Source organism: Coregonus clupeaformis, chromosome 9 (genome assembly GCF_020615455.1).
Source record: "Coregonus clupeaformis isolate EN_2021a chromosome 9, ASM2061545v1, whole genome shotgun sequence".
Taxonomy (NCBI): Eukaryota; Metazoa; Chordata; class Actinopteri; order Salmoniformes; family Salmonidae; genus Coregonus; species Coregonus clupeaformis.
Window position 1 is genome coordinate 6,012,563 of NC_059200.1, and position 17,207 is coordinate 6,029,769.

A 17,207-nucleotide genomic window follows, 5' to 3' on the forward strand; every position below is an offset into this window, starting at 1 on the left:
GCTGAGTAAGACCGGCAGCTGGTGGAACGGAAGTGTACAAAATATACATTTGACTGCAAAAATATACATGATCAATATTGACATTGACAGCTTTCATTATTACCCAGAGTGCTGCTGACAAGGCTTTCCAGGATGAGACCGGAAATAAGGAAGTTAACAAAATAAAGCAACTTTGAAAAATAGAGCAAACATTTTTGTCTTGAAAATGGGTAACACTTTATTTGGATAGTCCATCTGTAGATACTCTATAGACTATCTACAGGCTATCAGTAACATTTCAACTAACTATCTACTAAACCTAACCTTAACCCTTATCCTAACCCTAAACTTAACTCTAACCCTTGCCCTATTCTTAACCCTTACCCTAACCCTTATTCTAAACCTAACCTTAACTGTAACCTTATCAAGCAGTTGCTTATCAACAGATAGTTTGTTGATAGAATTACCATTTGTAGAGCATCTACAGATGGACTATCCAAATAAAGTGTGACCTGAAAATGTTTTAGAAAGAGGCTCTCAGAGCTGTGTCTGTAGGTGAGAGGACACACAGAGTGGCACAGAACCAGTGACTTGTCTTGTATAAAGGTTGAGTGGCAGCTTTGTGACAGGGGTGTTTGATCTGTGTGTTGTAAGGGCTTTTGATAGTTCCTGTGGCTCCCCCACAACACTCCTAACCTGTTTCTCTCCCTTTCTCTCCCTCTCTCTCTTTCTCTCTCTCTACACTGTGATACTATCAGCCTCGTGATACTTTTTATGACTTAACCGCTGCATTCCCGTCCTCTATCCTCCTCTTTTTCCCTCTCTTGCTCTTCCTCTCCCTTGCCCATCACATGCTCTTTCACCTCCCCTCTCTCTCCCTCCCTGTCTCCTTTTTACTCCCACTCTCCCTCTCTCCCTCTGTCTTTTCTCTACCTCTTTTTTCTGTTTCTTGCGCTCTCTCCCCTTTTCTCCCCTTCTTTCTTTTTCTATCTGTCTCCCTCTCTCTCCTTCCCTCTCTCTCCCTCTATCCTGGCTCTGCTCATAGACTCATATGGAACAGTGCCTGAGGGAGAGCAAATGATAGATTCAGTTTTAGCCTGATGATGCCACTTAGCTATTAACTATCTGCAGCAAACATGTAACCCCCACCATGAACAGAACCCTCCCCTGCCTCCCTCAACCATTCATGTCCAGCCCCCTCCCGCTCTCTTTCTCTGTTTCCCACCCTCCCTTCCTCGCTCCCTCCCTCCCTCTCTCCCCCTCTATCTGTGTCTGTGTCTCTCACGCACTCACTCACACACACTCTCTCGGCTCGCAGAGAATGAGAGGATAAACTTACAGACAGGAAGGACTGACCCAAGAGCGTTAGAGAGAGATAGCGAGAGAGAGAGAGAGAGCAAGATAGCGAGGGGGAGAGGGATTATCCAGCACTCAGTCATTACGCTTCCAGGGATAGGAGAGAGAGAAACTACAGAGTCATACTGTTACAATCTCCCGGACTGCTGTAATTTTGGAACTTCTTCACTTTAATTTGTAAACTTTTTTTCACAACCTTATTTTTTAAAGAGAACAATCATTTTTTTCATTCTGAAGCAGAGGACCTGGCTGTTACTTCTTCTTGTGTTCTCTGGGATATTTCTAATGACACTGCCATCTGGTCTCCACTGATCAGCAAACTGTGGACCAGGGATCTCTCTGCCCCTGCTGTGCCCCTGACAAGGCATCGTGGAGCGGCTGCTTGTCGTCAGGGCTGGGTTGATTGTCGTCAAGACTGGGTTGTTGCTGCTTCTTCTTTGTGGGGAATGACCATAGGAGGCGTGGGATTGGTTGCATTCCAGGGACACTCCTGAAAAGCCTGCGGAGAGGACTCAAGGTGAAGGAAGGGAAGGGAAGGGAAGGCTCTGTGGCCCCACAGAACTGAGAGAGCTGCCCCCCTCCCCAACCCCAAGACGCCCCATCCAACTGCAGCATGGATCTCCCCCATTCAGAGGTAGGTACAAACAGCCCCCCCTAATATACAGTACCAACCCATCTCTATTTTATGAGGAAAAACACTAAAAGCAGGGTTTTTTTCTTCAATTTAACTGTGTGTAGAAGTGGTCTGCTTTCTGTAGGTTCTTCTCTGACCTTACTGTTTAAAGCGTTATGCCGCTGGGATAGTGGTGTGTCTACCTGGGAGAGTTTGGTGTGGTATGTTGTGGTATGGTGTGTAACTGGTTTGATGTGGTGTGGTGTGGTGTGGTCTGGTATGGTGTGTAACTGGTTTGGTGTGGGGTGGTCTGTGTACTGTAACTGGGATAGTTTGGTGTGGTGGGTCTAACTGGGGGATAGGTGTGGTATGGTGTGGTATAGTGTATAACTGGTTTGGTATGGTGTGCATAACTGGAAGAGTGGTGTGATGTTGTGTGGTACATTGTGATGTGTGTACTGTAACTGGGATAGTGTTGTGTGGTGTGTGTAACTGGTGTGGTGTGTGTAACTGGTGTGGTGTGTGTAAGTGGGATGGGGACATGTGGGGTTGCCATTGATTGTTTTCAAGGTCGGATACTGTATGTCAATACCCATAACCGCTGGGCGCGATTGTAGGGGCGGATGGGTGAGCGAGTGATGGAGGAATAGAGGGATGGGATGAGTGGAGTGAATAGTTTTTTTTTCTAACGCCAGGCCAGAGGAGCTAATGCACTGGCTAATGCACATCAACCACAAACTGTGGGATGAGCAAACCTCAGTCCATTGTAAAAAAAGAAAAGTGGCTGTTTGAAAAGGTGCTCTCGTGGAAAGTATAATTTATTTATTAGTTTGGTTGTTAAATATATAAAATGTCTTTATGTTCCAAGGTTCAGAAAGAGAGTTAGATATAGAAATATAAGTTAGATACAAGCCTTTCGAAAATATATTTATCACCATTTTAAGAATCTGTTGCAAATTGAGTACCTTCGATTTTTGTGTGTGCATAGTTGATCAAGTTGATAAAAGCATATTCTTTCCCAGTGGTTTTTGAATTAGAGAAGTTAACCAAGTTGCCCAAGTGTGTGTAAGTGAGAGAGAGAGAGTGAGAAAGAGAGAGGATGTTGTGTGGCGTGACTGGTACTACTGTTTGGGACCATTGGCCCATAGTGGAAAGGTGAAATAACTCACTGTGTCAGACAAGGTGCTGTGAGGGGGGACTTCTCTTTCTCACCCCTACTTACACAAGATGGTGGGTTACACACACACACATACACACATATGAACGCATGCACACGCACACATGGTGGTTTTTCTCTATGCCTCAACTCCTTCAATCTTTCTAATCTTTCTTATCTCTAACTGTCTCCAACTACTTCCAGTCTCCTCCCCCTTTCCAATTGTTTTTCCTGTTCACTTTCTTCAACTTTATCTTTATTCGTATCACCCTCTCTTCTCTCTGTCTCTCTCTCTAAGGTGGTCTTCCTATCCCTCTGTGTTCCTCCCTCCCTCCTCCCACCTTCTTTTCTCTCTTTCTCTCTCTCTCCTGCCCGGACTTGCTGGTCTGCAGTGTCTATTTCAGTCCTTCCTGGGGGTCGGATTCGGCACATCCGGAATCTCATACAGTTTGTCATTCAATCCTGCTGCGCTCCTGGAGGGGCCAGAGGGTGGCCCATGGGCCCCACAGCCAGACAACTCACGCACAAGGGAACCAGCCAGACACGCACGCACACACACACACACACACACACACACAAACACACAAACAGCCAGGGCCCCCATTCATATGTTAGGGTGGGTTGTTTTAGTGGGTGTGCCCCATCAAGTGCCAACCCCAAACTTAGGCCTCAACTGCCAATATGCAAATCTGGAGGGGAGGAAAGAGAGAGGAGGAGTAAGGGAGAAGGAGAAGGGGGAGAGAGAGAGCGTGTGTATGTGTGTGTGTGTGTGTGTGAGTGAGAGAAAGAGAGAGTGAGAGTGAAAGAGAGAGAGATGCCCCCTGCAGGAAACTGTGGGCTGGATGCTGAGAGGAGGAGGAGAGAAGAGGGGCAGGAGAGAAGAGAGGTTGAGAGGAGAGAAGAGAGGTTGAGAGGAGAGAAAGGGAGAGGATAAATGAGGAGAGCTGTTCCACTGTTATCAGCAATAAAATTAGATCAGACCCTGGTCTAGAGGGAGGAAGGCTAGGGGAGGGCCAGGGGTAAAGAGGGAGGAAGGCTAGGGGAGGGCCAGGGGTAAAGAGGGAGGAAGGCTAGGGGAGGGCCAGGGGTAAAGAGGGAGGAAGGCTAGGGGAGGGCCAGCGGTCTAGAGGGAGGAAGGCTAGGGGAGGGCCAGGGGTCTAGAGGGAGGAAGGCTAGGGGAGGGCCAGGGGTAAAAAGGGAGGAAGGCTAGGGGAGGGCCAGGGGTAAAGAGGGAGGAAGGCTAGGGGAGGGCCAGCGGTCTAGAGGGAGGAAGGCTAGGGGAGGGCCAGGGGTAAAAAGGGGAGGAAGGCTAGGGGAGGGCCAGGGGTAAAGAGGGAGGAAGGCTAGGGGAGGGCCAGGGGTCAAGAGGGAGGAAGGCTAGGGAGGGCCAGGGGTAAAGAGGGAGGAAGGCTAGGGGAGGGCCAGGGGGTAAAGAGGAGGAAGGCTAGGGGAGGGCCAGGGGTAAAAAGGGGAGGAAGGCTAGGGGAGGGCCAGGGGGTCTAGAGGGAGGAAGGCTAGGGGAGGGCCAGGGGTAAAGAGGGAGGAAGGCTAGGGGAGGGCCAGGGGTCTAGAGGGAGGAAGGCTAGGGGAGGGCCAGGGGTAAATAGGGAGGAAGGCTAGGGGAGGGCCAGGGGTCTAGAGGGAGGAAGGCTAGGGGAGGGCCAGGGGTAAAGAGGGAGGAAGGCTAGGGAGGGCCAGCGGTCTAGAGGGAGGAAGGCTAGGGGAGGCCAGGGGTCTAGAGGGAGGAAGGCTAGGGGAGGGCCAGCGGTCTAGAGGGAGGAAGGCTAGGGGAGGGCCAGGGGGAGGAAGGCTAGGGGAGGGCCAGGGTAAAGAGGGAGGAAGGCTAGGGGAGGGCCAGGGGTAAAGAGGGAGGAAGGCTAGGGGAGGGCCAGGGGTCTAGAGGGAGGAAGGCTAGGGGAGGGCCAGGGGTCTAGAGGAATGAAGGCTAGGGGAGGGCCAGGGGTCTAGAGGGAGGAAGGCTAGGGGAGGGCCAGGGGTCTAGAGGGAGGAAGGCTAGGGGAGGGCCAGGGGTAAAGAGGGAGGAAGGCTAGGGGAGGGCCAGCGGTCTAGAGGGAGGAAGGCTAGGGGAGGGCCAGGGGTAAAGAGGGAGGAAGGCTAGGGGAGGGCCAGCGGTCTAGAGGGAGGAAGGCTAGGGGAGGGCCAGGGGTAAAGAGGGAGGAAGGCTAGGGGAGGGCCAGGGGTAAAGAGGGAGGAAGGCTAGGGGAGGGCCAGGGGTAAAGAGGGAGGAAGGCTAGGGGAGGGCCAGGGGTCTAGAGGGAGGAAGGCTAGGGGAGTGCCAGGGGTAAAGAGGAGGAAGGCTAGGGGAGGGCCAGGGGTAAAGAGGGAGGAAGGCTAGGGGAGGGCCAGGGGTAAAAGGGAGGAAGGCTAGGGGAGGGCCAGGGGGTCTAGAGGGAGGAAGGCTAGGGGAGGGCCAGGGGTAAAGAGGGAGGAAGGCTAGGGGAGGGCCAGGGGTAAAGAGGGAGGAAGGCTAGGGGAGGGCCAGGGGTAAAGAGGGAGGAAGGCTAGGGGAGGGCCAGGGGGTCTAGAGGGAGGAAGGCTAGGGGAGGGCCAGGGGTAAAGAGGGAGGAAGGCTAGGGGAGGGCCAGGGGTCTAGAGGGAGGAAGGCTAGGGGAGGGCCAGGGGTAAAGAGGAGGAAGGCTAGGGGAGGGCCAGCGGTCTAGAGGGAGGAAGGCTAGGGGAGGGCCAGGGGTAAAGAGGGAGGAAGGCTAGGGGAGGGCCAGGGGGTCTAGAGGGAGGAAGGCTAGGGGAGGGCCAGGGTAAAGAGGGAGGAAGGCTAGGGGGAGGGCCAGGGGTCTAGAGGGAGGAAGGCTAGGGGAGGGCCAGGGGTAAAGAGGGAGGAAGGCTAGGGGAGGGCCAGCGGTCTAGAGGGAGGAAGGCTAGGGGAGGGCCAGGGGTAAAGAGGGAGGAAGGCTAGGGGAGGGCCAGGGGTAAAGAGGGAGGAAGGCTAGGGGAGGGCCAGGGGTCTAGAGGGAGGAAGGCTAGGGGAGGGCCAGGGGTCTAGAGGAATGAAGGCTAGGGGAGGGCCAGGGGTCTAGAGGGAGGAAGGCTAGGGGAGGGCCAGGGGTAAAGAGGGAGGAAGGCTAGGGGAGGGCCAGCGGTCTAGAGGGATGAAGGCTAGGGGAGGGCCAGGGGTCTAGAGGGAGGAAGGCTAGGGGAGGGCCAGGGGTCTAGAGGAATGAAGGCTAGGGGAGGGCCAGGGGTAGAAGGGCTGGGGAGGGGTTAGAGGGAGGAAGGGGAGGGCCAGGGGTAATGAGGGAGGAAGGCTAGGGGAGGGCCAGGGGTCTAGAGGGAGGAAGGCTAGGGGAGGGCCAGGGGTCTAGAGGGAGGAAGGCTAGGGGAGGGCCAGGGGTCTAGAGGGAGGAAGGCTAGGGGAGGGCCAGGGGTCTAGAGGAATGAAGGCTAGGGGAGGGCCAGGGGTAAAGAGGGAGGAAGGCTAGGGGAGGGCCAGGGGTCTAGAGGGAGGAAGGGGAGGGCCAGGGGTAATGAGGGAGGAAGGCTAGGGGAGGGCCAGGGGTCTAGAGGGAGGAAGGCTAGGGGAGGGCCAGGGGTCTAGAGGGAGGAAGGCTAGGGGAGGGCCAGGGGTCTAGAGGGAGGAAGGCTAGGGGAAGGCCAGGGGTAAAGAGGGAGGAAGGCTAGGGAAGGGCCAGGGGTCTAGAGGGAGGAAGGCTATACTCTTAGTAAAAAAGGGTCTGTCTAAAACCTTAAAAGGTTATTTGGCTGTCTCCAAAGGAGAACACTTTGAAGAACACTTTTTGGCTGCAGGTAGCTTAGCAGTTAAGAGTGTTGGGCCAGTAACTTAAATGTCGCTGGTTCGAATCCCTGAGCCGGCAACGTGTAAATATTTGCAGTTTTGCACTTGAGCAAGGCAGTTAACCCCCAACAACAACTGCTCCCCAGGTGCCAATGACATGGATGTCGATTAAGGCAGCTCCCCGCACCTCTCTGATTCAGAGGGGTTGGGTTAAATGCGGAAGACACATTTCAGTTGAATCCATTCAGTTGTACAACTGACTAGGTATCTCCTTTCCCTTCCTTTCCTTCCTTCCCAGATAGAACCCTTTTGGTTCCATGTAGAACCCTTTTGAGTTCCATGTAGAACTATTTCTGCAGAGGGTTCTACATGGAACCCAAAATGGTTCTACCTGGAACCAAAAAGGGTTCTACCTGGAACCAAAAAGGGTTTTACCTGGAACCAAAAAGGGTTCTCCTATGGGGACATCCGAAGAACCCTTTTGGAACCCTTTTTTCTAAGAGCGTAGGCGAGGGCCAGGGGTCTAGAGGGAGGAAGGCTAAGGGAGGGCCAGGGGTCTAGAGGGAGGAAGGCTAGGGGAAGGCCAGGGGTCACTGGCGATGGGCGAAAATAGCTCAACATTATGATATCATCGGCCAACCCTCAGCCATTCACATTGCTATTAACGGCATGATACCACGCTAGTCCAACCATCGAAACTGTATTTTGACTCCCTGTGTGTGGGCTCTATGTGTGTCTGTGTGTGTCTGTGTGGGTGTTTATATGTTTGATATACAGTAAATGAACATTAGGCCATGACCGTCCTCATTTCCCAACACATCTGTCTCCCTCTTCCTTTTTATTTTTATTTCAACCCCCCTCTCCCCCTACATCACTCTCTCTTTCTGTTTTGCACTCCAGTTGTGGGCTTGGAGTCTGTCCCCCTCCCTCTCTAACTCAGCTGAGCTAAGAGGAGCAGGGTCCTATGTAGCGATTGTTATGAATAATATGTGGTGTGTAGCTCTCTCCATTTGTCATCCTGTTCCTGCTGCAGATTGGTTTACTGTGCCAGGGAGGGCAGTGTGTAGGGGAGCAGGAGAGAGAGAGCCCCAGGCCAGAGCTGCAAGGCAGGGCTCACTCACCGCTGATACCCCCCCAGCGCACGGCCCTGTCTTCAGGTTACCTCTGACGGCAGGCTAGCCCAGTAAACACCAGCCCTGAGCTCTCTCTCCACCTCTCTCTCTCTCTCTCACTTGCTTTCTTACTCACTATTTCTTTCTCCCATTTGTCCTCTCCCCCTCTCTTACCTTCTCTCTCTCACTGTTGCCTTGCTCTCTCCTTCACTCTACCCTCTCTCCAGTCCTCTCATTCTTTCTCTAAACTCTTTCAATCCCTTTGTCTTTGTTACTCTCATTTGTCTCTCTCTCTCTCATTCTCTCACCCCTCTCTCTCTATCTGTGTATTTCACGGCCCCTGTATCGATGTGCCTCCTGCCCAGACCTGAAAAGCGCTCAGGTCTTGATTTCCTTCTCCTATATTTTTTCTTCATCTGAGGCCCTAAAAGGTGTGTTAGGGGCACACAGAACAACAGAGTGAGTGAGAGGAAGGAGTGGAAAAGCTGTTGATATGAGGGAATGATGCTGGAGTGAGCAATGGGTCCCGCTGGGTTTGCATCTAACACAGAGGATAAAAGCAGGAGCAGACACATAAAACAGACGTCCCAGAGCCAGGCAGATACAGCAGGGAGGAATAACTCAGAACAGCCAAGGAGAGGAGAGGAGAGCAGAGGAGAGGAGAGGAGAGGAGCCATGTCTTGGCTGGACACTGTATTGAAGAAACAGATCTGGGCTACACCAAGGACCAGCAAACATGTACCTTTCCTTATGCTACTGTATCTATGCTTTCTCACCATGTGCTGACAACATGTGCCCTATCCCCCAGCCCTGTACCCCAGCCCCAGCCCTGTACCCCAGCCTCAGCCCTGTACCCCAGCCTCAGCCCTGTACCCCAGCCTCAGCCCTGTACCCCAGCCCCAGCCCTGTACCCCAGCCTCAGCCCTGTACCCCAGCCTCAGCCCTGTACCCCAGCCTCAGCCCTGTACCCCAGCCTCAGCCCTGTACCCCAGCCCTAGCCCCAGCCTTATGCACAGCCCTATACACTGGAGATGTGGATGGGGGATAGGAGTGGGGCAGGAGCAGCTGGTGGCTAGGTGTTAGGGTGGGGTGGAAACCCGTGGGTAGGTGGAGGGGGAGAGGGGAGGATTCTGGGTAGTGGGAGTTGACTTCCCCAACATGGTTACCAAGGCAACAGCTCCCACAAGGACAGACAGGGCTTCCGACCCCTTGAGTGGGGGGACAGAAAAGCCAGTGATTCTAATGCTGCTGCAAATGCAACATGTAAACGTTGACTTAGCACTGAATGAGTCAACAGTATCCACTCTGCACAGCTGTCATTATTAGAAAGCATATCTGAGGACTATTTGCTTTCTAGATCTAGAGTTAAGTTATTTTGTTGATTAATGTTGATTATTGTGCAATGAAGAAACAAATGCATGTTTATTCATACAGTACAACACTGAAATCAATGGACAGACAGCTCCTGTGTGATCAGAGCAGATGAAGTTATGTATCCAAGAGCAGATTATCTGTCATCAGGGCTTGTCAGGCTAGAGCTACAACAGGGTTGCCAGCCCTCCTCCTCCAGGGCTACCCATCTGCAGGGTTTGGTTCCAGCCATACTATAATACACCTGACGCTAACCAGCTGCTCCTCAGGACCCTGAATAACCCTAGAGTCAGGTGAGTTAGAGCAGGGTTGGAGCAAAAGCCGGCACTTTATCCTCTGACCTGGTGTATGGGATCTGTGATGAGACCAAGAGCAGTTGAAATGGTTTTGCTTTGTGTTCTGGGGTGGTGGAAGCCGTAGATGAGAGCCCATCTCTGTCTCAACGGTGAAGCGCTTGGCCACACATTTATACCCTGAGCCCTGCCTTGCCCTGCCCTGGTCGACTCTACAGGATGAGCTCATGGAAAAAGCAGAACAGCAGTCTTCTCTTAACAATTACATGGTCTGATAGCTGTGGAGCATGGCTGATAACACTGTAGTGGATGGTCTGATAGCTGTGTAGTGGATGGTCTGATAGCTGTGTAGTGGATGGTCTGATAGCTGTGTAGTGGATGGTCTGATAGCTGTGTAGTGGATGGTCTGATAGCTGTGTAGTGGATGGTCTGATAGCTGTGTAGTGGATGGTCTGATAGCTGTGTAGTGGATGGTCTGATAGCTGTGTAGTGGATGGTCTGATAGCTGTGAAGTGGATGGTCTGATAGCTGTGTAGTGGATGGTCTGATAGCTGTGTAGTGGATGGTCTGATAGCTGTGTAGTGGATGGTCTGATAGCTGTGAAGTGGATGGTCTGATAGCTGTGTAGTGGATGGTCTGATAGCTGTGTAGTGGATGGTCTGATAGCTGTGTAGAGGATGGTCTGATAGCTGTGAAGTGGATGGTCTGATAGCTGTGTAGAGGATGGTCTGATAGCTGTGAAGTGGATGGTCTGATAGCTGTGTAGTGGATGGTCTGATAGCTGTGAAGTGGATGGTCTGATAGCTGTGTAGTGGATGGTCTGATAGCTGTGTAGTGGATGGGTGCTGCTCTATTTTATGTGATTACTCTCCAGGACGCCTCTTCCTTCCTCTGCCTAATTTGAAAATGCATTCTGAGCCTCTGACCTGGGACGCCTTATCTTCACTTTATGGCTGCGGACTGGGGCGGCAATGTGTGTGTGTGTGTTTGTGGGAGTGTGTAGATGTATGCGTGCGTGTGTGTATCTCTGCACTTTTGTGTGCATCTGTCTCAGTCTCTGTAAATGTGTCTTTCTCAGTGTGTCAATACGTGTGTATGTGTAATCTGTGTGTTTTACAGTATGTGTGTGTCTGTGTTTGTGAAGTTGGATGGTATCATACCTTTTGCAAGAGCATCCGCCTGCCTGCTCGCTGCCAGGAATTCTGCCGGTAGCTCCCCGGAAGGCTGCCGGCCGGGGGCGGACACTGCTAGCTCTAATTGCTGTTCCTGACTATGGATTTCCGTTCCTGGCTACGTCTGCTGTCCCTCTGTCCATCCCTCCATCCATCCCTCCATTCGTCTGCCCGATGCTCCTGTCTCTCTCCTCCATCTAATCTGCTCATCTGGCTCGCTGCTTTAAATGCTTCTCCATTTGGCCTGATTGGCCCCTCTCTCTCTCTCTCTCGCTCTCTCTCTCTCTCTCTCTCTCTCTCTCTCTCTCTCTCACTCTCTCTCTCCCCCTAACTCTCTCTCTCTCTCTCTCTCCCTCACCCACTCTCTCTCTCTCTCTCTCTCTCTCTCTCTCTCTCTCTCCCTCTCTCTCTCTCTCTCTCTTTCTCTCTCCCCCTCACCCACTCACTCACTCACTCATTCTCTCTCTCTCTCTCTCCCTAACTCACTCTCTCTCTCCCCCTAACTCTCTCTCTCTCTCTCCCTCACCCACTCTCTCTCTCTCTCTCTCTCTCTCTCTCTCTCTCTCTCTCTCTCTCTCTCTCTCTCTCTCTCTCTCTCTCTCTCTCTCTCCTCTCTCTGTCTCTCTCCCCCTAACTCTCTCTGTCTTTCTCTCTCCCTCACCCACTCACTCACTCACTCACTCATTCTCTCTCTCTCTCTCTCTCTCTCTCTCTCTCTCTCTCTCTCTCTCTCTCTCTCTCTCTCTCTCTCTCTCTCTCTCTCTCTCTCTCTCTCTCTCTCTCTCTCTCTCTCTCTCTCTCTCTCTCTCTCTCTTTATCTCTCTGCAAGGGCTGGATGGCCTCTCACAGAGAAAGGAAGGGAACTATCCCCTCAGGCCATTTGGCAAGGGTGCAACGAGAGGAGGAGAGGAGAGGAGAAAAAGGCCCTAAAAACCAGGACCAGATACAGTATATTAGGGTATTGAATTCCACAGATAATAATAGCCTGTTGAACACATAACAGAAGATCCTGCTGAATCTGTTGACGTTAGATGTAGGGGTTATATCAGATATTTCAAGGGCTATTTTTGTAGGTGCAACATCATCTTCACTAAAACTCATGTACTGTATTATTAGAATCGAATAGGGAAAAACGTTATTATCCACACAACGCAGAAATTTTCCCTATTACAGTATGTCACTGTAAGGGAACAAGCCAACATGTTTGCATGTCAATCCCAGGATACTAATGTTTTCCATCTACATTCCAACATCCACGTTGTTCCTGTTTGTGGAGGATAAGGCTGAAACAAAATGAGAGGAACACGACAACCTAGGACCTCAGCGACACCCATAGCAACTAGCCCAGTGCAACGTTTTCCCACAATCCATTGCTGTTTGTCTGTGTGTCAACCTCTTCGGACGGGCAGACGGGCGGATCCGATGCCAATCTTCTCCAGCAACCAGCAGCTGTGTGTGTGTGTGTGTGTGTGTGTGTGTGTGCCAGAGAGCTGTGTAGGAGAACAGATGCTAAATTACAGGCCAGGCTAATGGCTTTATCCCTTGGCCCTGGCTGGCTAATAATAGTTATACACTCAGCACTGGAGAATCTCAATGGTCATAATGGTGTGGATAATAATTTGGATGTGGATATTGGGTCTATTTATGTCCAGTTTATATAACTCCCTCACAGTGCTCATGCCAGGTTTACCTGGCTGCTGTATAGGTCCACTGTATTGTATGTCCATCACCAAACAAGGGATGTGAAATATTGAGGCTGACTGCACAAATTAGTTGTTAGAAAGTGAAAAGTAGCTCATGTTGATTTCCAGCTTCCCAGATGTGTTGTGGGTGGTAAAGAGTAGGTAATAGAGAGTAATGAGCTGGTTCATGTGGTGTCTTTTAGGGGTAAAGAAGTCTATGTTTCTTTAATTTGTTGTGAGATAAAACGTAACAATGTTCTAAAACGTCTCTCTCCTTCTATTCCAGGTCTTTCTGATGTGCCGTGAGAGGTGCGAGCCCCCTGCCCCAGTCCCGACCCCCTCCCTGGTGCTCCTCCACCCAGGACCAGGATGGACCCTCCCCCGGGTCATGGCCCTCCCCCAGTCAGGAGGGACCTGGATGGGCTGGACCTCCAGCAGGTGCCTGTCCTCTCCCTGGACCAGATCCGCTCCATCCGGGCCAACAATGACTATGTGGAGCGCCCCGTAACCCTGGATCATGCCTCCCAGTCCGGCTTCTTCTACGCCCATGATGACCGCTACCCCATCACCCACGGATATCCCCCTCAAGGTTACCCTCATGGTTACCCTCAGGCGTACCAGTCCCATGCCCCTCTCCCCCGGAGCCAGAGCCAGCAGCAACACGCCCACCTTGCCCATCTTAGTCGCTCCAGTACTACCAGTTCAGCCATGTCCCGGACCAGCGCTGCCTCCGACCAAAGACTCCTGGTGGGCCTGACGCCCTCCCACTCTGGCCTGGCCTCGGTGGTGCGCTCCCAGCCTAAAGGAGAACTCAAGACTGAGGCTTCTCTGGGTAAAGGCCTGGCGGAGGGAGAGGACCTGGGATTGCACCTGTTTATCTGTGAGCTCTGTGGGAGATGTAAGTGTCAGGAGTGCTGCACCCCGCGAAGCCTGCCGTCCTGCTGGGCCTGTGGGCAGCGCTGCCTTTGCTCTGCTGAGAGTGCTGTGGAGTACGGCACCTGTCTGTGCTGCGTTAAGGGCCTGTTCTACCACTGCTCCGCTCAGGACGACGAGGACAACTGTGCTGACCGGCCCTGCGCCTGCACGCCCGCCCATGCCTGTGCCCGCTGGGGCACCATGGGCCTTCTGGCGCTGTGCCTGCCCTGTCTCTGCTGCTACCCCCCTGCCAGGCTGTGCCTCGCCCTGTGCCAGCGGGCCCACGACCGAGCCACCCGCCCTGGCTGCCGCTGCAGCAACACCAACACTGTGTGCCGCAAGATCTCCGCCTCCAACCCCAATCCCGGGCACACCCCCTTCTGCAGCAAGTCCCTGGAGAAGCCTGTATGACAGGGCTGCAGCGGGAGTCAGCTGTCGCCTAGACAACGCAGTCTCAGTGACAACATTGCCATGACAACAAACACTGTTGCCGTGACAACGCCATCGTCCCCGCCCATCCATCCGTGACCTACCTACCGTGACCTTTCACCTTACGTACCTTCCATACTTCTTCTTCTCCTCCTGCCTGAGGAGAAATGACCAAAAGCTTTACTGTACTTTATTGTAACTGTATTGTACTGTACGTGTGGAGACTCGAGACGAAACCTGAAAACCGCCTAGTGCTTTTTGCTGAACTGACTGCCAACCTTAACCTTACTGTGTTACTGTGTGGGCATACTGTCTCTACCTTCCCCTTACTTTGTGGGCCAGCGTAACGGACATACTGTGGCTCTGCTCTGTAGGCGGCCGCCGGGCCGGCCAGACCGTTACTCAACAGACCAACCTCACTGTGCTGTGTGATGCACCGGAGTTCGCTCTGTTAGACTTGACCTGTTTATTATTTATTGGACTTCCTCCTCAGTGAGGCAGAGAGAGACAGAGAGAGAGAGCAGACCATGTGTGACTCTGAGTACAGTGAGTAAGCTACTAGAACAAATCCCAACACAGTCATTAATAAAAGGAGTCTCTGGCAAATGTATATTCCAGGCATGCGAGAGACAGAGACTGGGTGGTCTACAGGGAGTTTACAAGGTGTGCCTCCTTCCATCCCCTCCCTGCCGCTCTGAAGAGGCATCCTGGAGCCGACCAACTGAATGGACATACAAGATGTGGCAATGAGCATCCATGGCTGACATTTTGTCTGAGGCTGATGCAAAGACCCTATCCTAGTGGTGGAACAAAGACACAAACTCTCAAATGCAAAAATGCATTACTGTTTGACACACCAAAAAGGGACCATGATGTACCAGGAGAATCTAAAGTGATTAAGCACATTTGATATGGAAAGCACTGTGAGATATAGAGGTGGATCATCTGTAGCGTTCCCCAGCTGTCTGTCTTACGAACAGACTAACCTGGGGGTGCCTCCCTTATGACCAGGCAGTGTGTGTGTGCATGTGTGTCTGTGTGTACGCATGCGTGTGCATGCACACGCATGTTTGTGTATGTACACTAATGTTTACGTGTAAGTGTGTATGCGGGTCTGTGTATGTTAGTATGTGCTCTTGCCTGTGTATGTACAGTATATGTGTGTGTGTGTGTGTGGGTGCACATGTCCCCTTCCTGCAGCAGTGTATGTATGTGTGTGTGTGTGGGTGCACATGTCCCCTTCCTGCAGCAGTGTGTCGGGCCTGTGTGTGTTTGCTGTCAGCAGAAGCCTCCTGTTTTATTTTTAGCGCAGCTGCTTCAGAGGACCCAGAGTCTGGTCAGGTTTCCTCTCCACGGCAGGCTGACGCCAGCCTCCCCCGACCCCTCACCGCCTGCCTCTCCCCCGCCTCACCCCTCCTTACCCGCTGCCTCTAGTCTACCCATCCCTCAGCCTCCCTCAGTAACCCTCCCCAAGCCTCCCCTGACCCATCCTTTCCTCCCCTCTCTCCTCTATTCCTCCCTCCATCTGATACTGCTGCTGTCCACCGTGCAAAGGGACCAAAGAGATGGAGCTACCCCACAGTCCCAATACAGAGGGACATCACAGGAGTTAGGACAGGGAGTCAGATAAGAAATATGACCTCCTTTACAGATCCGTCCTCAACCCTTACCACTTCGTCCACAACACATTAGGCATTTTGCAAGGTCATACAATATATACCCTGCCAGGGCTTTCCTCTTCAATGACAGATTCCACTGGCCAGTTTGATCAACCCCAGGCAGGCCCTCCCACCAACCCCTAGTCACATACTCATCCACTCAATGAACTAATAGGTTCCAGTCCTCCTCCTCTGAGTTGATCAGGAGACAATTAGCTATATAATAGCTTCTAATGGGGAAGGAGGGAGGGAGGGAGGTGTGTGTGGAAGGTGAAATGGAGGAAAAGAGAGAGTGGGAGAGATCTGTGGATGTGGAGGAAGGAGGAAAGGAAGGGACAGAAGAGGTTGTGGACAGGGGGCTGGAGGTTAGGAAGACTGATGTTAACCTGTGCGAGTGAGGTCATAACATACCAACATGGGGAGGTGAAGAACAGGTGGGGAGGGATGGAGGGGTGGAGGGATGGAGGGATGGAGGGATGGAGGGACAGTCTGGGAGGTCTGGTTGTCTTATGCACGGATATCCAAAACCGGGATGTGAAAAGTAACATGCCATGTCAAGCATGTATGTGTGTGCTTGTACTGTATGTGTGTGCGTGTGTATATTCACCTATGCACATACACACTCATCCGAGTTGTTAAAGTTACTTTGCTATATTTTTGTATGTACATACTGACTGTTATCGTATACGTGTATGTATTTTTATTCCTTGTTTTGTTCACTTTTTATTATGATTGATGTTACTATGATTATTTTCTATTATATTGAACATTTACCTTGAGTCACAGACTTGGTCAATGCCTCTAACCGTTTTAGAGGTTTTTCACTGCGGAGGAGAAGCTAACTGACCATGTGCCACACCTTTTATTTGTACCTCAACTTCACTATCTCCTCTGTGATTCATTTCACACACACACACACACTTCACGGCCACTGTGCAAGGACCACGTTAATGGCCTCTCCTCCACAGTCCAGCCCATGTAGAGCTCTCCCAGGTGGTCAGGTGTTGAGTGGAAGGGCTCAGTGTGTAGGTACTGTACTGTACATGCATTTCTACAGAATAACAACAAACCCTCTCTGGTGCTGTATGCAGGCTACAAGTTAACCAATAAACTTTCCCATGTTGTATTAGTAAGTATTGCTTTGGTACAATTGGCATCTTGTATGTTGTTAAATAATTTAAGGAGAATATATGGACATATAGAAATCTATCTAAATGAATATATTATATATATTAAATATACATTTCACACATATTTTTTTTCCGTTGCTGATATTTCAGATGTGTCACAGATATTTATTTAATGGTTGCGATGAGAGAAAAGTATTTATTTAACGGTGGATGTTGCAAGGATGATGATGACGTTGTATGCTTTTTAGTTTGGTTTCTCTTGGAGTGGTGTGGCGGCTGCAGCCCTCATGGCTAAAGATAACCAATAAAAGGTGTTTCCAAATGGCCTGCATTTGGCTGCCTCTTCTTTGGTGTGTGTGTGTGTGTGTGTGTGTGTGTAAGATGCTCACACTGTGTTAACCCTTGTAGACTGTCAGGTTAGATGAACAGAGCAGTAATCATATCCATATCCTGTTAGTCCAAAATACTTATGAGGCCTTTCTCCAACCAATTTGCCATGCAGAAAAGGAGTGTGTGTGTGTGTTTGTGTGTGTGTATGTGCACGTGTGTTTTTGTGTCTGTGCGCGTGT

The 17,207-nt window shown here is 51.5% G+C and overlaps 1 protein-coding gene across 1 annotated transcript; it reads left to right on the forward strand.

Annotated features, from left to right (window-relative positions):
• Positions 1 to 1,293: 1,293 nt before the first annotated feature.
• On the forward strand, positions 1,294 to 16,964 carry LOC121573625 (protein sprouty homolog 3). The gene is made up of 2 exons (XM_041885742.2): positions 1,294 to 1,969; positions 12,793 to 16,964. The coding sequence occupies exon 2, from the start codon at positions 12,876 to 12,878 to the stop codon at positions 13,830 to 13,832; it is 957 nt and encodes a 318-aa protein (XP_041741676.1). The 5' UTR covers positions 1,294 to 1,969; positions 12,793 to 12,875; the 3' UTR covers positions 13,833 to 16,964.
• Positions 16,965 to 17,207: the final 243 nt, after the last annotated feature.